At 56.1% G+C, this 22,234-nt stretch overlaps 2 protein-coding genes across 5 annotated transcripts in view; one reads left to right on the top strand and one right to left on the bottom strand.

Moving 5' to 3' along the window:
- The window catches only part of KCNIP1 (potassium voltage-gated channel interacting protein 1), a 292,783-nt gene that overhangs the window by 257,105 nt on the left and 13,444 nt on the right, over positions 1–22,234 (bottom strand). The window lies entirely within an intron of this gene.
- On the top strand, positions 9,356–19,978 carry KCNMB1 (potassium calcium-activated channel subfamily M regulatory beta subunit 1). Of its 3 annotated transcripts, none has more exons than XM_066341673.1 (4): positions 9,356–9,406; positions 12,441–12,598; positions 13,497–13,668; positions 18,346–19,978. In XM_066341673.1, exons 2-4 carry the CDS (start codon positions 12,465–12,467, stop codon positions 18,613–18,615), a joined length of 576 nt encoding a protein of 191 aa, XP_066197770.1. In that variant the 5' UTR covers positions 9,356–9,406; positions 12,441–12,464; the 3' UTR covers positions 18,616–19,978. The 3 variants fall into 3 exon arrangements, with proteins under 3 accessions (XP_066197770.1, XP_066197769.1, XP_066197768.1); XM_066341672.1 differs by lacking the exon at positions 9,356–9,406 and adding an exon at positions 9,446–9,674; XM_066341671.1 differs by lacking the exon at positions 9,356–9,406 and adding an exon at positions 10,288–10,403.

Below are 22,234 nucleotides of genomic sequence, written 5' to 3'. Positions count from 1 at the left end.
CTGACTCAGACCTCTCAGGCCAGTTTGTGTTTATAGAGTTACGACCGCATCATCCAGCCCCGGCCTTCCAAGATGTCGGAGGAGACGTGAGCTGTGACACCCAGGATGCGGGTTCTGGTGGGCCGGCCCCAGGCCCTGTCCTTCACAGGTGTTGAAGTGGGACAGAGCCACATGCAGTTCCCCTCCCAGACCCCCTGTGGTACCTGTGGGCCATGCAGCACAAGCAGACCCACACCATGGGTACCTTTCCTGGTTTCACTGCGTTTGGAGAGTTCCAGAACCAGAGCCAGCATGGCAGGAGGAGCCCGGCCCTTAGGGTGCAAAGGCCCGGACCCGAACTACAGCTCGGCCCTTTCTGGCTCCTGCGTCCATTTCTGGGCACCTGTGATGTGTCAGGGTCTGAGCTAGGCCTGGACATCCAGCGGTGAACGAGCCGCCGTCTCCACCCCAGTGCAGTGGCTGGTCTGTGGGCGAGACCCAGACACTCAAAGCCAGTGCCTCCCAATGTGAAGGTGATCGCATTAAACTGGGACACTTCGGGGAGCGGAAGGGGCTGACTGGGCTATTTCAGGCTAACGGGACCCGTGGTCGCCCTGCACACAGTTGCAGTCAAGAAGTGCAGTCTGGCACACAAAAGGAATTCAAATATTAAACAGAAACCCACTGCTTTCCCTTCAACACATAAGAGTGGACAGCGTTCACAATTCAGTTTCGTTTCTCATGCTTCTCCTCTGCTTCTGAACGTCTCCTGGCCGTGGCTGCTCCCTCCACCCACAACGTCAAACCAGAGACAGTGTTCTAGGGCACCCGGCCCGGGTGGATTTTCTGTCACCTCCTCCCTTGCCAGCTCTTAGTTCTATGTTGCCTCTCCAATGTCAGCTCTCTCTCCTCAATCTCTGGAGGGACAGAGGGTCCGGGGGGAGGGGGGGAGGGGAGTCTGGGAGTCCAGGACAAAGGACTGAGTATTTAGGGGCTGGGGAAGGGGCAGGGAGGCCCACGTGGATGAATCTCATCCTTCTTATTCCTGACACACACAAGGATACACAACACCTCGTGTGTGAAGTTTTAAGATTGAAATGCTCTGAGGACTTCAGTCAAATCGCTTAACTCTTCTGAGCTTCAAATTCCTCTTCTGAGAAATACGTCAATTAAAGAGTGAATTATATGAATGAGGAATAAATGAAGGTCCCTGTCCCAAGTCCTGGAACCTCTGAATGCGGCCTTCTGTAGAAAAAGGAGTTTTGCAGATATGAGTAACTTAAGGGTCTTGAGATCACCCTGAAGGAACCCTCAGCCCAGTGACGACTGCCTTCATAAGACAGACGAGGAGCAGGGATGTGAAGAGAGAGGCAGAGATCGGAGTGAAACAGCCACAGGCCATGGGACGTCTGGGGCCACCAGGAACTGGGAAGGACAAGGAAGGACGTCCCTCTAGAGCCTCTGGAGGGGACATCACCCTGCTGACCTCTTGATTTTGGACTTCTGGCCTCCAGAACTGTGAGAATACATTCTTGTCACTCTAAGCCACACGGTTTGTGGCTGTTGGTCACCAGGGCCCTAGAAACATACAGAGAGGAATGTGCAGAAACTAGCAGTGTCTGGCATGAAGAAAACTCTCAATAAATAGTGACTTTAAAAAAAAATCAGCTCTTGGCCCTGGCCAGTTGGCTCAGTGGTAGAGCGTTGGCCTGGCGTGCAGAAGTCCCGGGTTCGATTCCCGGCCAGGGCACACAGGAGAAGCGCCCATCTGCTTCTCCACCCCTCCCCCTCTCCTTCCTCTCTGTCTCTCTCTTCCCCTCCCGCAGCGAGACTCCACTGGAGCAAAGATGGCCCGGGCTCTGGGGATGGCTCCTTGGCCTCTGCCCCAGGCGCTAGAGTGGCTCTGGTCGCAACAGAGCGATGCCCCGGAGGGGCAGAGCGTTGCCTCCTGGTGGGTGTGCCGGGTGGATCCCGATCGGGTGCATGCGGGAGTCTGACTGTCTCTCCCCATTTCCAGCTTCAAAAAAATACAAAAAAAAAAAAAAAATCAGCTCTTGAATACCTCTACAGTTCTCTCCTTAGAGACAGGGTCCCCAGGGAGACTATGTCCCCTGAGACCGGCACAGTTCACATCCATGTTGTTAGCTCCCAAACATGGCACGAGCGACGCTTCTGACAGTCTTTGCACTGAGAGCAAGTGGAGACCTTGAGCCCTGTGGGAGCAATCTTGTTATGTACGGACAGCAGCCAGCATTTTCATTTCCGTGAACGTGTGGGGAAAGGGATTCAAACGCCTCTCTCTGCAGCACCTCGTTTTCAGCATCTGCAGGAGGCAGCTGCTGGGACCTCCGCCCTGGGGCCGCCCCAGTGCCAGCTGCAGGCAGAAGGGGTGGGGGGCTTCCCGCTGGGGTCCTGGCTCAGAGTGAGTCACGGCAGAGGCTGGGCGACAAGCTTCGGGAAGGCCACTCCGAGTCCCTCCCGAGGCTGAGGTTGCAGAGGGTGCTGGGAGAGCCTCCCGGGACCAGCCGGAGAAAGGAAAGGCCAGGCAGTGGAGCGGCCAGCAGCATATGGGTCTGGAGGCGTGATTCATTCAGAGTAGATAAAATTAAAAATTTAGTTCTCTGGCCCTGGCCAGTTGGCTCAGCGGTAGAGCGTCGGCCTGGCGTGTGGGGGACCCGGGTTCGATTCCCGGCCAGGGCACATAGGAGAAGCACCCATTTGCTTCTCCACCCCCCCCTTCCTCTCTGTCTCTCTCTTCCCCTCCCGCAGCCAAGGCTCCATTGGAGCAAAGATGGCCCGGGCGCTGGGGATGGTTCCTTGGCCGCTGCCCCAGGCACTAGAGTGGCTCTAGTCGCGGCAGAGTGACACCCTGGAGGGGCAGAGCATCGCCCCCTGGTGGGCAGAGCGTCGCCCCTGGTGGGCGTGCCGGGTGGATCCTGGTCGGGCGCATGCGGGAGTCTGTCTGACTGTCTCTCCTGTTTCCAGCTTCAGAAAAAATACAAAAAAAAAAAAAATTTAGTTCTCCACTCACCTAGACTTTTCAAGGGCTCAGCAGCCACGAGCTAATGAGTGGCCACTGGATCGAGGGCTCAAATTGGCGGAACTGGACACGGCCCCTATCCTCCATCCCTCAGCCCGGGCGGCCAGCCCTCAGGGGTCACTACTCCCTGGGTTTGCCAACCCCCTTCCCTGCCCACACCGTTGTCAGTAGTACCTAAATCCTCTTTGAATTTCCCAATTTCTGTGTGACCTCTGAAGTTGCGTGCTGAGCAACTGGTTCCCCCAAAAGCAGAAGCCTGATCAGCAGGGTTGGTAGATTTCCACGGTATACACCTCCCCCCCCCACACACACACACCACGGCCGACTTCCAGCTCCCAGCGGTGCAACAATGGGCAGGTGGGCGGGCGGGCAGAGACGCTGGAATGAGCCAGCTGCAGCACGGCCGGCCCCGCCTCCCCTGCGGGACCACGGCTGGGCTGGCGCAGGGCGGTGGGGGCGGCTGCCTCCGCTGCAGCCCCCTGGGGTGTTGAGGCAGACTCTTCAGGGGCCACGGCCCAGGGCCACAGTGTCACTGGGAGCCCTCCGTTCTCCTCACCCCAGAGCCAGGTTAAACAGAAGTGGGGAGAGCCTGACCAGGCGGTGGCGCAGTGGATAGAGCGTCGGACTGGGATGCGGAAGGACCCAGGTTCGAGACCCCGAGGTCGCCAGCTTGAGCGCGGGCTCATCTGGTTTGAGCAAAAGCTCACCAGCTTGGACCCAAGTTCGCTGGCTCGAGCAAGGGGTTACTCGGTCTGCTGAAGGCCCGCGGTCAAGGCACGTATGAGAAAGCAATCAATGAACAACTAAGGTGTCGCAATGCAAAACTAATGATTGATGCTTCTCATCTCTCTCCATTCCTGTCTGTCCCTGTCTGTTCCTCTCTCTGACTCTCTGTCTCTGTAAAAAAAAAAAAAAAAAAAAAAAAAAGTGGGGAGAGCCACTTTGTCACCTGGGCCCCAAAATGGCCGTTTCTGTTCTGCATCCCACAGGCGATCTCGTAAAGGAGTTTGCTCATTCTCCTTCAACCACTCCCTCTGTCTCTCATTCCAAGGCTCCAATCAGGCTTGGCCAGGGCTACAAAACGGAAAACTGCTACCTTCTTCCACTTCTGTGGCTCTCTCATCTCTGTCCACAGATCTGGTCCCCACACTGCATCCTTATAGATCCAATCTCCTTCAGACCTGTCAGTTCATGAGAAATGATACTGGGTGCAGGGGAGGGGTGTGGGGGTGTGAGGGAGGTGAGGGGGTTGCGAGGGGGGTGGGGTGCAACAGTCCCGCCGACCAGCAGAGGGCGACTCTGAGTTCCACTAAACAAGCAAACAAGTGCCACTGCTAAACAGCCAACAAACAAACATAGGTTCGATTAAATATATTACGGCTTACCCATATAATGGAATACTGTACAGCTCTTTAAAAAATGTTTTACAGTATGGGAGAATGATTACAATATTCCATTACATTAAAAAGGCAGAGATGTCTTTCTGGTCGTACGCTGCAGCAACCACGCACCTCAAGGAAGACATTATGAAATAAACCGGACACGAAAGGAACACATAACCGTTCCGGTCCATTCCTGTGAGGTGTCTACAACAGTCAGACTCACAGACACAGGAGGTGGGGTGCTGGCTGCCAGGGGCTGGGAGGCGGGCGGAACGGGGAGTTGTGCAGGAGGTAAGAGCTCCAGTGTAGCCCTATGAAAAGTCCCAGAGCGCTGCTGACCCACCGCGTGAACCTAGTTAACTCGACTGAACCCTGTGTAGTTAACACTTACACAGGGTTAAGGTGGTACAGGAACTGTTTAGAAGCAAGAGACTTTTTTTCTGCCCCCCAAACCAATCCACCACCAACGGGTAAAACCCAAGATTCTTTGGTTACTCCTTCAGGCGCGAGCGACGCCGCGACCTTGAACAGTTCCTGCCCCAGGTCTCGGGGGGGCTCACCCTCCCGTGGGGAGCCCAGTGAACAGAGAAGGCGCAGGGATGAAGGCAGACCCACGGGGAGAGGGCTTGCTCGGACGAGGGCACACGGCGGCGCTCTGAGCCTGTCCCACCAGGGCACTGACCTCGCCGAGGAGGCACGGAGAGCGGCTAGGGGGACGGGAGGTGAGGCGAGGATGCCAGGACCGAGTCCCTCGGACAGACGGGGACAGACAGGTGTGCCCGCTGGCGGGAGGGAGGCTGCGGCCCTCTGTGAGTGTGGGCAGGACACCCGCCCCTCCCCTTGCCAGTGATTTCCCCTGAGTGTGTGTGTGTGTGTGTGTGTGTGTATGGGGGGGGGTACCTCTGTGCCTCATTCTGTCCCTGCCCCTCGTGGTGGCCTAGCTTCCCAGGGCGCGCTGGGAGCCTTCTGCAGGAGGCGAAGCCACGGAGAAGGGACTTGACCGCGCAGGTGCACGGCGGCGCTCTTTATTTATTTATGTTCCTCCTTGTTTCAAGGAGAGCTTCAAGCCGCTTACAATGATGTCAGCAACGGAGTGGGCTCACATAACCTTGTCACTAAGTGAGAAAAATGAGGCGAAGGGGGTAAACGGCTCAGGGAGCAAGGCACCCCTTCCCTCACGGGGAGCGACCGTGTGTTCCTCATTAAGCCCTGTCTTGTCACTGGATCCAAATATTGACATTTAATTGTCCTGTTTTTATACTTTCTCTTCTCAACGCTATTCAACAATCTTATTTTTTTTAATTAAACTTTTAAAAAATTTATTGATTTTAGAGAGGAAGGGAAAGAGCGAGAGAAAGAGACATCGATTCGTTGTTCTGCTTATCTACACATTCACCGGTTGATTCCTGCATGTGCCCTGACTGGGGATCAAACCCCCAATCTTGGTGTATAGGGACGATGCTCTAACTGACGGAGCTACCCGGCCAGGCCTGTTGAATAATCTTTCAGTGTCATTTCATCTGCCCTCTATGACTCTCTCTCCCTTAAATATATCTTTTTTATTTTTTTCCAGGGTCTTTTTTTTGCCCTTTAAAAAAAATCCATTCTTCTGACCCCAAATGGAAGGGGCCACACCAGGTCCACCTCAGCACTGTGTCTCATCCAGACCCCTGCGCAGTCGGGCCTCACATGCTCGTGAGTCGACTGAGTGTCACCCACACCCACTCCCCGAGGCGCTCGGCCAGGCCAGCAAAACTCCCTCAGCGGGGCTCATGACACGGTTGCCAATTTGATTTATGGAACTTATTATCCCAAGTGGCGGCGGAGAATAGATATTGATTCAAAGGGGTTTAAATAAATAAGTGGATGCATAATTCAGAAAGTGCTGTAGAGCGAGGAGAGGGGGTTTGCCAAGCAGCTGGAGCAGATGTCAAGGAACACGGGTCCGCCCGGGGAACTGCGGCTGGGGAGGGGGTCAGGGGGGATGCGGACGGGCTGTGGTCCCCATGCAGGCTCCGTCACATCACAGGCCGGCACAGTGACCTCGGGCAGATAACAGAAACAAGAGGACCCTGTACGAGGACTGCTGAGAGGAGCATGCGTGTGCGTGTGCGTGTGTGCGTGTGTGCGCGCGTGTGTGTGTGTGTGCGCGCGTGTGTGTGTGCGTGTGTGTGCGTGTGCGTGCGTGTGTGCGTGCGCGTGCGCGTGTGTGTGTGCGTGTCTGTGTGTGTGCGTGTGTGTGCGTGCGTGTGTGTGCGTGTGTGTGGGTGTGTGCGTGCGTGTGTGTGCGTGCGTGTGCGTGCGTGTGTGCGTGTGTGCGTGCGTGTGTGTGCGTGTGTGCGTGCGTGTGCGTGTGTGTGCGTGCGCGTGCGTGCGTGTGCGTGCGTGTGCGCGCGTGCGCGTGTGTGTGTGTGTGTGTGTGTGTGTGTGTGTGTGTGTGCATGCACGTGCATGGACACTGGGAGAGGGCACAGAGGGGAAGGCTGGTCTCTGCTCCGTGATGTTGGGGGGACCTGAAGGCTGGAGGCTGGGAATCGGCAGGTTCTCTCACCCACGTGTCCGGCGGGAGCTGCTGGCTGTCGGCTGACCACTGCGCAGGGGGCCATGAGCGGGGACGCCCACACGTGACCTCTTGGCTTCTTCACCATTTAGAGGCTGGCTCTGCGGGAAGGGTCCGGGCCACCGTGCCCAGGGCAAGCCGTATCCGTCCGTGTTCATGACTTAGCCCGGGAAATCACGGCGGCGTCTCTTCCCCCACACTCCACAGGCCAGGAGGCTATGAAGCTCCTCCATCCGGCCGGAGGGGAGAGGACACAGAGGCCCACTCTTGACAGAAGAGCGGCGCTGCCACGTTGAAAGGAGAGCACCTGGGACGGCAGGTGTGTGTGTGTGGCCATCTCAGGAAAACACAATCGGCCGCGCTAAGCGAGCTCTTGTTCCTCGACAAACACCGAGGGGCTGGGTAATACCATCTCCATGCCAGAGACGGACAGAGAGGCACAGTACCTCGCCGTGGGCCACTTAGTTAACCTCGCTGAACCTCAGTTAGTTATCCACTCTGGAAAATGGGTAGAAAAACCTCTCCCTGAACAGATTAACATGAGCCTACAGTACTTCTTCTTTTTTTTTTTTTTTTTGTAATTTTCTGAAGCTGGAAACGGGGAGAGACAGTCAGACAGACTCCCGCATGCGCCCGACCGGGATCCACCCGGCATGCCCACCAGGGGGCGACGCTCTGCCCACCAGGGGGCAATGCTCTGCCCCTCCGGGGTGTCACTCTGTTGCGACCAGAGCCACTCTAGCGCCTGGGGCAGAGGCCAAGGAGCCATCCCCAGCGCCCGGGCCATCTTTGCTCCAATGGAGCCTTGGCTGCGGGAGGGGAAGAGAGAGACAGAGAGGAAGGAGAGGGGGAGGGGTGGAGAAGCAGATGGGCGCTTCTCCTGTGTGCCCTGGCCGGGAATCGAACCCGGGACCTCTGCACTCCAGGCCGACGCTCTACCACTGAGCAAACCGGCCAGGGCCTATAGTACTTCTTTTTAACAATTATTTATTAATTTGTATTTTTCCGAAGTTAGAAGCAGGGAGGAAGTCAGACAGACTCTCACTTGTGCCCGACCGGGATCCACCCGGCATGCCCCCCAGGGGGCGATGCTCTGCCCATCTGGGGCTTTGCTTCCTTGCTGTTGGAGCCATTCTAGGGCCTGAGGCGGAGGCCATAGAGCCATCCTCAGCGCCCAGGCCAACTTTGCTCCAGTGGAGCCTTGGCTACAGGAGAGGAAGAGAGAGACAGAGAGGAAGGAGAGGGTGAAGGGTGGAGAAGCAGATGGGCACTTCTCCTATGTGCCCTGGTCGGGAATCAAACCTGAGACTTCCACATGCCAGGCCGACCAGCCAGGGGAGCCTATCGTACTTCTGACCTGATAGGGTCGCTGGAAGACTGAAGTCGGGGAAGGTAACACCCTGTGTGAATGTGAAGCAACGATCTTTATAGTTGTAACATCATTGTTCCCTTGCCCTCGACCGACAACCACCTGCCACACACAACTCCGCACCCAGCTGGGGACCCAGCTGTCACCCACAGACCCTCCAAAGCAAGGCTTGTCGACGCGTCTGGCTCGGGCTCACAGTGCCGCAGACGAGCTCGCTTCCCCTCCCTGTTCCCATCTTCCTCTCCCCTGCCTGTTCCCATCTTCCAAGAGGAAAAGCACCTTGGGAAGAATGCTAATGTTTGTTTATAAATTCTAAACGTGTAACCCTTAATAACTCATTCGGTTGATTATGAGCAAGCGGCCCTTTGGCGAAACTTAAAAGTGGCTCTCTGCGGCTCTGTGCCTCTCTCCCAGGGACCGGGAGGAAGGATCGGCAGCTTTGCGTTAGTTCACGGGCCCCCGAGGACCCTTTGGGCTCCCGGAATGGTCCAAAACCACCCTCGGAACACCACTCTCCTCTGGGATTTATTCCAGGCCCTCTGTCCCTCATTGTCAAGCTGTCCATAAGGTCTAAAGTCTCAAGAGACCTCCTTGGCTATGATGTTCATTAAACAGACAATTTCCTCTCCTCTTAATATGATTCAATTAGCAAAGGGTCGGGGGAAGGGAACTGATGTCTGGAGAGGGATGTCGTTTCACGGCCCGCTGGGCGGGCTGGCAGGCTGCCTCACGGGGGCCCAGGCAGGAGTGAGGGCGGGGGTGGGACTCTCACCCACCTCGGGGCTCACTCAGGGACACCCCCAGAGCCTCAGGTGGCAGGTGACTGGATGGTGGAGGTGGCTTTTACGTCTCAGAGAGGGCCCGGGCCCAGCAGAGACAAGTCTGGGCTTTGCAATCTGGAGGGGCCGGCTTTGAACCTGGCACCAGCCGCCCTCAGAGCCACGTAACCGTGGAGCGGTGACAAAGGCCTCCATGGCTCAGAGTCAGCTTCCTGATGTCACTCTCAGCTAAAGGGGGGGGGGGGGGCGGGGGCAGGGCCACTGTGCCTGAGAGCGAGGAGAGGCCCACGGTATCAGGTTTGTTTTCTCACTGATTTCTAATCCGTTTAACAACCACTTTACAGATGATGGAACAGGGAGAGATCTTGGAGCACGTTTTAGCCCGCACATGCTGATGCTTACTTGTCTTCTTGAGAGGAACGAATCTCTGCCATGACTGCACACCACGCTTTGACTGTCTGGGAAGCTGCTGGACAGGGCGGGCCGTCCCTGCGCCTGGCCAGCCAGAAGCTGCTGTCGAGCTATGACTGTTCCCTGCGTCTTCTGCCTGGTCGGTCTTTCAAATGTGCGTTTCTTCTCTTCTGCCCCAAGTCGCCACCATCTCTAATTCTCATCGCTACCCTGAACAAAGTAAATTTTTAAAATCCCAACAGCACAGAGGAGACAACTGAGGCTCAGAGAGGTGCCAAGACTTGCTCGGGGCTGCACAGTGTGCGAGAGCCAAAGGCAGCAGGAGGGTTTGGCTGCTCCAGCGGGGAAATGCCCTCCCCAGGGTGGGGGGCTGACAAGCCTCCCACCCCCCCACCCTCACCCCTGCCCCCAGCTTCAACTCCTCCGCCCTCCCCCACGGCAACAAAAGAAAAACCACTTCCCATTCCCGCTTCTCTGCCAGCACAGAGAGACCGAGCGAGCGGAGAAGTGTTTCTGAAAACACCAGGATAGTCTTTCCCGGCTTCCCGGGCTGCTCTCGGTTGTTCTTTGAACCCTGTTTCCCAGGAGACCCTGGGAAATGCAGGGGCAAGGGCCCTGGGTAGCAGTCACCGCCCTCTGTCCTCCTCCTCCGGGCTGGGTACCTGCTCTTGAGTGTGTGTCCTGGGGCTGTGTGCTCAGACTTGACCATGTTTGGGCATGGAGGTTCACCCCCAATGGGGACCAAAGGCCGCTTCCCTGGAGACGGAGACAGGCTGGGAGCCCAAGCTCCCTGCCAGAGCTCTGGCGGCCTGGTTTGGGGTGGGGGCTGGGGGCCAGGCAGCTAGGAAGTGTCTGCTGCAGACTCCGGGGCGCTGGGGAGACTGTGAGTACCGCGCCCAGAGCACTTGGGACGTGATTTCTCCAAAGCCTAGGGCTAGAGGGGCGAGAGGAGAGCGGGAGGGGACAGAGCAGAGCTGGGGGGTGGGGGGGCGGCAGCCGGAGCTACTACCCCAGGGGCTGGGCATCAGGATTCTGGGCTCCAGGGGGCGGTGGCTGGTGTCCCTGGGGAGCAGAGGGGCTGGCATCTGGTGCTCAGCTGGGAGGTGGGGGGTTCTGTGGCCCGGTCACCCTATTCACTCAGTGCCCTGGCCCTCTGGTCCCGGCTTCCTGAGCAGCCAGAGGCTGAGGCCCAGAGGTCAGCCCAGGAAAGTTTACTCCCTCGTGACACTGTACTGTCTCTGTTTGAATGATGCAGGGGAACCCCACTTCCTGGTACCCCCAATGAGGGAAGGAAACTTGTCATTGGGCGTCATCCCTGTCAGTCATCTTGGAGGCAGTGACAGGGTTACGTCCTAGGGGCCCAACCCTGGCTCTCCTCTTTAAGACGGTGGGGAGGGGAGACAGCCGGCGTGGGGGTGAGAGGGGCTGAAGGATCTGGGATGGGATACTTGAAACAGCCAGTACTTAGCAGAGAAGCCTAAGGAGAAAATAGAGCATTTTGCTGAAAATCCCTTTGGACCAATGTCTCTCTCTTGGACATCCACTAATTTATAAAAAAAAAAAAATACATGTTTATTACTTCTGGCAGGGAAAATAAAGTTCTTCCCGATAGCCAGCTAAAATTTTCCATAACCCAGTGGACTCCAGAGAAAGAGCCCTCTGATAGAGAGGGACTATGGTTATCTTAAACAAACACGAACAACAGACATGAACCTGAGGGCTACGGGGCACAGAACAGATGGGAAACGCACACCAGGGACAGAAGCCTGGCAGCTAAGTGGCTCCCGGTCGCCCACAGGGGATGGGCCACACCTCTGGGTGATGTAGCTTCCCCGGAGGAAAATGAGGGGGGGTGCTCCGGACAGTGGAGGAAAGAACCAGCTGCTCCCCCACGCCGCTTTGGCCCGTGGCTCAAGTCCCCCCAGTAAGAGTGCAGCTGGGAGGCCACCTAAGCCCTCGCTTGAAGTGGAAGGTGGCCCTCACAGGATCCTGACTGCAGAAAATTCAAGTCACCGCCGGTGCCTGCGGCTGCCGTCGGGAGTTCTCTGCCTGCTGTCCCCCGGCCCCTCCGGCCCCGCCGTGGGACTGTCGGGCAGAACTGTGAAAAGCTCCAGGTTTTCCTGAGACGAGTATCCTAGGAGCAAGCTCCCGGACTTCCGCCTCGGCTGCCTGCTGAATTAGTTCATCTCCTGTCCCAGTTTCCAGGGCTGCCTGAACCAACCGCCATCAACCCGGCGCCCCAAAGAACACAGATCTATTTTGCACTGAGTTTGGGAGGCCGGAAGCCCCAACTCGGCGAAATGCTGGCAGGGCTGAAGTCCGTGTCGGCACGGCCGTGCTCCCTCCATGGACGTGTGCTGCGGGGCACAATCCATGTTCTTCGCCTCCTCCGGCTTCTGGGCGCTGCCCGCAGTCCCGGGCGTGTGGTGGCTCCACTCCCATCTCTGCCTCCCTGGTCACAGTCCCTTCTCCTCTTTGGAGTCTAGGCTTCCTGTTTGCCTCCTACTTGTAAGGGCGTTCAGGGGCTACACGGATAACCCAGGATGAACCCCCCTCCCCATCTCCAGATCCTCAATTTGAGGTTCTTGCCATGTGAAGTCACAGCCACAGTCCCAGGGCGGAGACCGTGGGCGTCTTGGGGGCCATTATTGAGCTTGTCACACACCGTGGCCTTGGGCAGAAGTCACTTGACCTCTCTGGGCCACAGGTCCTCCATCTGTTAAACAGGGACAACCCTCGCCTCTCAGAGCTGGGGGGCGGGGCGGGGCACGGGGAGGCTTCCTTGGGGTCCAAAAAGCTCCATATAGAAATAGGGGTGATATTAATATTTGTGCATGCTCCCCCCCCCCACCTGTTCTTTCTTCCGGGGATTAATAGTCACCTGTGCTCATCCCACATCTCTGTGTCTCTGTGGCCCTAGAAATGACTGCTGTCCCCGGTGGACATGGGGAAGAAGCTGGTGATGGCCCAGAAGCGGGGAGAGACTCGAGCCCTGTGCCTGGGGGTGGCCATGGTGCTGTGCGCGGTCATCACCTACTATATCCTGGGCACGGCTGTGCTGCCCCTCTACCTGAAAAGGTACCCCACTCGGCTGGCCTGTCCCCATCCTCCAGCCTCTGTCCTAAGGGTCTGCTCTCTGAGGACCCCAGACTTCTTCCTGTACCCCTTGTCCTTGACCCTCAGAGGAGGCAGGAGGCTCTGGCTAATCCTCATTCTTAGGGTCAAGGATTCAAGTGCCGGGAGGGTAGGCCCGACTGGGCCCCATTTATCTGGAATTCTGGGACTTGTAGGTAACAGACACAGGAGGCCCCTTCCACAAGAGACACCAAGGATGAGAACAAATGCTCCAGGGTGAGCTTGATCCCGGGAGGAATCAGAGGGCCAGAATTACGTAGCTCATCCGCTGTTGAAAACCATTATGTAAATCAGTGGTAGTCAACCTGGTCCCTACCGCCCACTAGTGGGCGTTCCAGCTTTCATGGTGGGCGGTAGCGGAGCAACCAAAGTATAAATAAAAAGATAGATTTAACTATAGTAAGTTGCTTTATAAAGATTTATTCTGCCAAACTTAGCAAAAATCCAACATAAAGTACTTGGTAAGTAATTATTATTATATGCTTTAACTTGCTGTAACTCCGCTTTATAAATTTTATAAAGCAAAGTGACTCCCCTACTTTATAAATCACCATTACTGTGGAACTGGTGGGAGGTTAGAAAATTTTACTACTAACAGAGATACAGAAGTGGGCGGTAGGTATAAAAAGGTTGACTGCCCCTGCTGTAATGATGTCTAAGCATTGTCATTCTGAGTTTATGTCCTGTCCCCCCCCAGGCCCTGGGACTCTGGGATTACGCTCCTTTAGTGCTGGGTGCTTGTAGTATGATGAGCCAACCCCGGCTCTCTCTAAAGGGGTTCAGGCAGGGTGCTCTGTGCCACTCAGGCTCTGAAATGTGTGTGTATGTGTGATCCCTCCAGCGTGTGGACCCAGGAATCCACGTGCCACCTGATTGAGACCCACATCAGGGACCAGGAGGAGCTGGAGGGCAAGAAGGTGCCCCAGTACCCGTGCCTGTGGGTCAACGTGTCTGCCTTGGGTCGCTGGGCCGTGCTGTACCACACGGAGGACACTTGGGACCAGAACCAGCAGGTACTAGCTGGGGGGGGTTGGGTACCTGTCCCCTTACCCCTGGCCGGTGTGCGGGCCTGTCCCCACCTGGCTGCCTAGCTCCTCTCCGGAGGGCGGGGGGCTGAGAAGGATGAACCAGGGGCCACAGCTGGAGTGGGGGCCAGCCTGACCGTGCTTTTCTGTGCTGGAGTCAGACGGACCTGGGTTGAATCCCTGCTGGGCCGCTAACTGGCTGTGTGACTTGAGGAGGCTGACTTAGCCTCTCTGTGCCTCAGTTTCCACCTTTGCTGAAGTGCTCTTATGGGGTTGGAGACCACATATACTGTGCCATGCTCCCAGTGGGGTGAGGGGAGCCCGCACTCAAACAGAAGTGGCCGCTGGTGTTATTATCCTCATTCTGTGAAGTGAGTCAAATGAGAAGCCAGCTCCAGAGCTGACCCCACCGAGGGAAACCCCTGGGAACCCTGCACCCCAGGAAACCAGGGGCCCAGGGCGGGGGCAAAGCCAACACTTGGGATATTTTCTCATCGCTGCCGCCCACCACCCCTCCCGCCCCCCGACCCACTACTGCAGCCCCTCCTCACTCATTCATTCAACAGTCACTGAGCACGTCCTGTGTGAGGGGCTTTGGACTCAAGAGGAGAAGGCTCATGTGGGAAATAATACCGGTGGGGGGGGGCCACAGAGAGGAACGGAGAAACATGTGGGGTTACAGGAGGGGATGCTTTCCAGCCAGCAGTGCAGCAGGCGAGGGCGGCTATCAGGAAGGCACTCGGGACAGGCTTTCAAATACCAGCAGGTGCCCCATCCTCAGAAGGAGGCCGGGCAGGGCTGGCCAGAGACATAGGGGTTCCAAGACCCGTAGCGATGCTGCTATATGACGCCGTGCGGTGCAGCAGGGGAAGGCTACAGAGGGGAATGCAGGGATGAGCCCAGGAGACCCCATACTACCGGAGTGTCGAATGACAATGTTGTGTGTGTATGTGTGTGTGTGTGTGTGTGCGCACATGTGGTTTTTTTTGTGTGTTTTGAGAGGCAAAGCTTTTAATGAAGCAAGCTACATGTTATACATATTAGTTCTCGTATTTTTTAAAAGATTACAGAAAAAACACTTTACTGAAACTGTTTTGCTAAGAAAACCGTCTTTAAGGACGTCCGAGAGAGGCAGCAAGGACAGCAGGGCAGGAAAAGAGAAGGGGGCGTGAGATTCTGGATGAAGACGCAGCACTGTCGGGGGCGCGGGGGAGGCAACCACTGCCCCAAGCACAGTGGTAGACATTGACACTCAATCAGGGCTCTTTCCTCTGCTTTCAAAGTCCATCCAGTACAAGGAAGGGCACTGGAGGAAGGGCAAAGTGCATCTACAACCTCCACTTTACCAAAACACCCCCGGGCTCCACCACCAAGGGGAAAGTGCAGGTGAATCCTGCCGGGAGAGCAAACCAGGTCTCGGGCTTGGTGCCACCACTGGCTGACCAGTGTTTAAAGGGACTCTGGTGGCACCAGGGCTGGCCTCCCGTCACCCTGGGCTCCCAGCGGATGCTGACGGTCCCTGGCATTTGCATCGGAAGGAACAATTCCCTCCACATCATGCTCCCGGTGGTGCTGGTTTTCACAGGGAGAGGGAGTCGTAAGTGACCCCTAACCCAGCCCACCATTTCTGAGAAGAAGGTCCTGCAGATTACTGGGGGATTTAAATTCGAGAAAGCCATAGAGGGAAATACTGGTGCCACTCCGGCGCGGCACAAGCCCTGCGTCTGTCACCTCCGCCGAGCGTCCCCGAACGATGGCATTAGAATGCGATGGGTCGAGCTGGGGCTCCTCAACTGCGGCAGTGCATGAGGGACCCCCAGGGGACTCGACAGAACTACACCAACAGATGCTATGTCTCTGGGCTCCCCAGGTCATTCTAAGGTTGAGAACCACTGCTGCGAGCAACTTGGAGCCTCTACAGGGCTTGGCGTCCCAGGAGTGTGCTATTCAGGGATGAGGCAGAGGCGGGGCCAGAGCAAACACCCAGGATGAAGACTGTGGTCCTGAGGCAGGACGGATGCTGACAGTCAGCCTTTGGTGGCTGATGGGATAGGACGGGAATGGGCAGGGCGCCTGGGGGGACAGTGGGACCACGGACAGTGCTGGAGGTTGAAGGTCACGGAGAAGTGGGCCTGCCTGGACAGTGCAAGTCGCCTGACCTATTCTGTCCTCACGACAGTGACTCAGCCCCACCAGATGGAGGAAGAGCCTCCAGACCCCCCGAGTCGGCTGCCACCAGGGCTCCTGCCTCTTCTTGGCAGCCAGTGGCCCCTGAATTTATCCCCAGGAGCAAGAAGCTCACTCTCAAAGACAGGCAGGCACGGTCACTGGTGTGACGGGGATTGGCAGCAGGCCGTCTCCCCGACGCTACGGCTGCCAGCTCAGAGGAACCAGAGGCCAGATCGTCCCCTGAGAGGAGCTGTCAGCGGCATGTCCGGCCCTTGGAAGGACAGCGCCGGCTGGCAGCCACTGGCTGCTCCGTCTTCCCTCCCGTCACACCCAGGAGTGGTGCTGACGGCGGGCCGCTGTGCGGGTGGGAAGTACCTTCGCGTTTCTGCCACTCAGCTGGGACAACGGACCGGCTGCCCCTCTACTTCCATTGAGCCCTGGGGTGCAGGCGGCCGGGGCTGCAGGCCAGCTGGGTGCCATGTGGAAGGCCTCTCTTTAACCGGGGATAGAAGGAGCTATTACTGCAATATCATAGTTGTCATAGTATTATTACTAACGATAGCAGCATCTCCCATTTATTGAGCACTAACCATGTGCTGGGCTCTGTGAAATGTTTACGCGTCCCCACGGCGACTCAGCTAGGCAGGAACCCCCTCCAACCCGTTTACAAGGCTCAGAGATGTCACAGTACTTGCCAAGGTCACACAATTTGGAATGGGTAGTTGAACCCAGGTAGCTGAATGCCTGGCCCCATAGCCACTCCGTTGCTCAGTGGGCCAGGTTACCCAAGGTCACAGTCAGAGGCACTGGGGAGACTTAGGCTAGGCCCTCTCAGTTCAGGACTCAGAATCCACCTGCTACTGGGACCCAGCAGTATCGCACAACCCTGAATGCCAGATTCCTCAGGAGCCAGCTTCTCCCCAGCCTCAGCTGCCCCCTGGCTGACTGGCTGGCCGGCTGGTGACCTACTTCTGGATACAGCTCCCCCCATGTCCCCCCTTCCCCCAAAGGATAACACCATCCTTTGTTCTGCTGGACTGAGAACTGTCAGGGCAGGCAGCTTTGGGGGAGGGGCCTCATTTAAATCCAGGGAGTAGCTGAGGTCTGGGGAGAAGCTGGTTCAGCAGTTTACACATTTTGATCTTGAACATAATTGCTCTAGTCCAGTGGTCTCCAACATTTGAATATGGAGGAATTACCTGATTGCTGGGCCCACCCTCAGTGATTCAGAGGGCCAGCCCACCAGGTGGTCTGCTGGACGAGGGGCTGGGGAGGACCGTGCCTGCAGAGCATCTCCCCCTGGCTCAGATAAAGAGCGTTCAGACCTGCCAGCCCCGAACAGGGAGAAAGCCAGGGTCTCTGCTTAGTGCCTCCCCTACAGAGCTCATCTGACTGGGCTGAAGGTTCCTGTGCACATTAGTGTCAGAATTAATTGTGCTCTATCTTCTAAATGCACGATCTCTTTCCTCTGAATCCCAGAGTCTCATACTGGCTTGCCAGCATCTTTTGTTTGGCTCACACGGGTTAGATCACAAAGGGTTCTCTCCATTTGAATGTTTGCCAATATTTAAAAAAAAATTTTTTTAATTCAATTTAGAGAGGGGAGAGAGAGAGAGAGAGAAAGAGAGAGAAAGAGGGGGGGGGGAGGAGCAGGAAGCATCAACTCCCATATGTGCCTTGACCAGACAAGTGCAGGGTTTTGAACCAGAGACCTCAGCGTTCCAGGTCAACGCTTTATCCACTGCGCCACCACAGGTCAGGCAAATGTTTGCTAATATTTTTAAAATGTGAGAGTTCACATCAGAATCCGGTTTTCTGGCTTCTCGTGAAGTGTCAGAGGCCTGGCTACAACAGGTCTTCTGGATCCTGTGGTGTCCCTTGTCCAGAGGGAGGGGTGACTGCCAGTCTGCACGGGTCTGGCTGTCTCCATTCACCAGGCCCATCGCCCTCGGACAGTTCTGTCTGGCAGGAAGGCAAGTTGGCACCTGCCGCCTTATTGCCTCACCCACATCCCTCGTGGGCAGTCCCTGCATGAGTCCTGCAGGTAACTGAGCATGTGACCTCTGTCCTGAATCCAAACAGAGAGCCCACTGGGCCTGTGTCACTCACTGTCACTCACTAGTCTCCTCAGACAGTTAAGCTTGAAGTCCTTCGTTTATAACATTCTTTGAAAAAGATATTGCTTTGAACCATTTAAGAGATGGAGCCATCGAGGCTCAGAAAGGGTGAGTGATTTGTCTAAAGCTCTACAGCAGTGGGAGCCAGGCCAGCACTCCAGCTGTGTCTCTGCCTCCAGGTGTGCAGCGTGTCCCCTGTGCAGTTCCAGGGCCACCAGGCTCACGGGTGACACTAGGACCATGCAGTGTACAACCTCCCAATATTAGACAGCTCTGACCCCAAAGCCGGCGTCGATCTTGACTCCTGGGCAGCCGCTACCGCTAGATCTTACGAGACGGGGATATTCAACACCCTGGGAGCTCTCGCTTCTCCCCACAGTGCTCCTACATCCCAGGCAGCCTGGACAACTACCAGACGGCCCGGGCCGACGTGGAGAAGGTCAGAGACAACTTCCACGAGCACCGGGTTTTCTACTGCTTCTCGACCACGCGGAAGAACGAGACCAGCGTCCTGTACCGGCGCCTCTACGGGCCCAAGACTCTCCTCTTCTCTCTCTTCTGGCCCACCTTCCTGCTGACCGGTGGCCTCCTCATTATCGCCATGGTGAAGATCAACCAGTCTCTCTCCATTCTGGCGGCTCAGAAGTAGACCCACCCACGTCACAACACTGCTCAGGTCGCAGGGGGTTTGGGGGGACCCTGGGCTATACCCCACTTGTGTGTCTATGCCTCTTCCCTCTGCTGTCCCACTCTCTCCACCCTCAATCCACCCTGCTTGCTTTGCCTGTGTGGCCTTTGCTAAGTCATTTCCTGCTCAAGAATGTGCAATGGCTCCCTAGTACCTCGGACAGCACAAGGCCAGCCAGTTACAGCTCTCCGTGACCCGTCCCGACCCCCCTGACTCCAACCCACTTCCTGCTGTGCCACCCGTCACCCCACAGGTGAAGATGAGTCCAACCCCCAGGCCGGTGTCCTCGCGGTCGGCGCTGAGACCTGCCTGCCCTGTCCAAGAAGCCGTCCTTGGCACACATCAGTGCCTTCTCCAAATTCCATCATGGGAACAGAGGCTCCCGTGTACAGACTGCATTTAAAGTAGTCCTTGTTTTTAGGACTCTAAGGGCCATATACATATTTTTAAATTCCAATATTGATAACATACATAAAAAATAATGAGACGATAAGGAAACACACTAAAATACGTCAAAATAGTGGCAGTGGGATGGTGGGTAATTTTAATTCTCTTCTTTAACCTTCTTTTTGTTTTTGGTTCTTTTCTAAACATTCAACAACAGGTCGGTTTGGTTGTGTTGTGTTTATTTTGAATCAGAAAAGTAACAGTAGATGTTGTCTTGGGGACGGTTTGAAAGGGTGAGCTCCCATTCCCAAGCAGATGGAAGTGGGCTGAGGCAGGGGCTGAGCTCCAATCAGAGAAGGCTTTCAAGAACAGGTAATCTTGGCCTTGACCAGTTGGCTCAGCGGTAGAGAATCGGCCCAGTGTATGGACATCCTGGGTTTGATTCCCAGCCAGGGCACTCAGGAGAAGTGACCATCTGCTTCTCCACTCCTCCTCTTCTCCCTTCTCTCTCTCTCTCTTCCCCTCCTATAGCCATGGCTCAGTTGGAGCAAGTTAGCCCTGGGTGCTGAGGATGGCTCCATGGTCTCTGCCTCAGGCGCTAAAATAGTTTGGTTGCCAAGCAATGGAGCAACAGCTCCAGATGGGCAGAGCATCGCCCGGTAGGGGGCTTGCTGGGTGAATCCCAGTTGGGGCGCATATGGGAGTCTGTCTCTCTGCCTCCCTGCTTCTCATTTAAGAAAAAAAAAAAGAAAAAGAAAAAGAACAGACCCTCTTAAGAAGCCTCTATGGCAGGGAGCTAACCAGAGGTGGGGTCACACTGCAGGCAAACACAAAGGCACTGGCTCCGCTGTAGAGCCCTCCTCAGTTGAAAGGGCAACATCAGAGGAACCCGCCATCCCTACCATTACTACGCCACCAGAGGCTCTCCTAGAGCCGTGGTCCTCGGAGTGTGGTCCCTGGACCCGCCCATGGCGTCCGCATTCTGTGGGGATTGTGAGAAATGCACACGACAGGCCCCCCAGCCCTGTCTAGTCAGAAACCCCAAGGGGGTGTGGTGTGGCGGCAGTGGGTGGGGTCAGGGCAGGGGGCGCAGGGGGTTCTGTTGTGTGCTCAAGCGTGGGAACCACTGGAGTTGAGAGAGCCACTGGCCCGTCACCGTGCTGCTCAGAACAGATAAATGACGCCTGGGCGGGGCACGTCCCGAGCTGAGTGCAGAGCCAGGCTGGTGTCCTCGCCATCCCCCCCGGGAGCTGTGATTCCAGACGCCGCCCCTGGCTGTGACTCCTGTCCCTGTCTCTGCCAGAGTTCATCTCTCTGAGTCTCAGGCGCTTTGTCCATGACAGAGAGAACCCTCCCTCCCTCTGGGTAAGTGAGAGGGCGGACCAAGGGTTCTGGCACACAGAGTTGCTGGCCAAGAAGGAGGCTATTGGGAATAACAATGAGTAAGGAATGCTCAGAAACTGGCAGAAGAAATGATGCCAACAGTAATGTCAGCTGGCATTATAGAGGCTTCTTTATGACACACCAGGCTCTGTGCTGAGCAGTTTGCTTTGTAAGGAGCCAGCGAGGTACCACCGAGTCCATCGCAGAGGAGAAATACGGGGCGGTGGTTATGTATGTGGACTCCGCCGTCTGCTAGCTGGGTGACTTTGGGGCAAAGGACAGAGCCTCCCTGCACCTCAATTTCCTCATTTGCAAAAGAGGATCAAATAATGAGCTCTCCTTTTCAGGGCTGTTGGCCTTAACTGAGTTATTATAGAATGTTCCTAGAATAGTGACCAGCACTTGGATAGTGCTATAGATCACGAACACCTAAGGCTCTAAGGGGTCATTGGCCACGCAGCAAGTGTAGGCATCCATATAGCAAATGAGAAGCTGGTGACCAAGTCCTCAGCTCTCTGATTCCAGCGCCTGGCCTCTCAAACACAGGACTTGGGCAGACCCAGCTGAACGGCTCAGGGACGCAGCACCCAGGGGTCAAGGGGCCAGGTAAGGCACAGTGTTGCAAGCTTGGAACCGGGCGCTACTCTTGTACAGGTCAGAAATCTGAGAGGCGGGCATCTAGACCGGGCACCAGCACCTGTCACTCGCTATCCGGGGGCCCTGACGCATCTCCGTGCCCTGCAGGCTCGTATCTGAGGACTTTCCTTCCAGCACGCCATTCCCCAGAGTCCCCTCCTTCCGGGGTTGGCAGTCTCCAGGGTCCTCCCAGTCTTTGAAGAAAGTCCCAGTCGTGACACTGTAGAATCTTTCTGCAAGATGTCGCCATTGGGGAAATTAGTTAAAGGGTCCGTAGAATCTCTTTGTGTTATTTCTTACAGCCACATGTGAATCTGCAATTGTCTCAAAAACTTAAGTTCAATTTTAACAAATAGAAAAGAAGAAGAAAGTCCGTAGCATGAGTCCCACTTACAGGGGCTCCTCTGCACATGGATTCCATGCAGCTGCGTTTGGGGCTCAAACTCATGGAAACTCAGACTCTCCAAGTAGCCTCTGCAGGAGAGAAAGGCCACATCCCGCTAGGACGCTAGTGCCTGGGGACGCTCAGACCCCACCGCCCCTTGCGTTGTTAACCATGACCTTCATTCACTCGAGATCAATGCCCTCCTCCTGTCAATGGAGACTGGCCCGCTTGTATCAAAGCCCGCACCTGCCTGTCGCTCACGGAACTTCGTGAGCAGGGCGTGCGCGTGAGATAACGGGCATTTAAGCGTGATGGAGTTAGACACCGAGGAGAAATGTTTGGGGGAGTAACAGCTGCCTGGGAGCCGACAGCGCTCATTAGTTCTTAGTAAATCACCCTGCGAATGAGTGTCTCCTGCTTATGTGGTTTTTGGCTTTTCGTCTCGTGGGCCAGAGACTCACACCTGGAGAGGTGCACCTGGAGTGGGCTCCCACGTCTCGCCCCTGGAACCCCGACCACCTGGTGGAGGTCAGAGGCCAAGGGAATGGGGGTGGGGCAGGGATGACTGGGTCACTTCCTGCCTTCCCAGAGCTTTCCATTTTCTGGCCACTCTCCCTCCCTGACCACACCCCCCACCACCATCATTATTAGGTGTTCCTTCCTCACAGCGGAGAACCTCCTCAATGCAAATTCAACACAGGCGGCATAAAATATTCATAAAGCCGTAATCCTTGTGGCTTACTGACATGAAGCCCTCCTCTCTCCAAATCAAACAGTTCATCCCAACGC

Source organism: Saccopteryx leptura, chromosome 6, assembly GCF_036850995.1.
Source record: "Saccopteryx leptura isolate mSacLep1 chromosome 6, mSacLep1_pri_phased_curated, whole genome shotgun sequence".
Taxonomy (NCBI): domain Eukaryota; kingdom Metazoa; phylum Chordata; class Mammalia; order Chiroptera; family Emballonuridae; genus Saccopteryx; species Saccopteryx leptura.
Note: the sequence above shows the minus strand (reverse complement) of the source record. Positions and strands in the feature narration are given on the sequence as shown.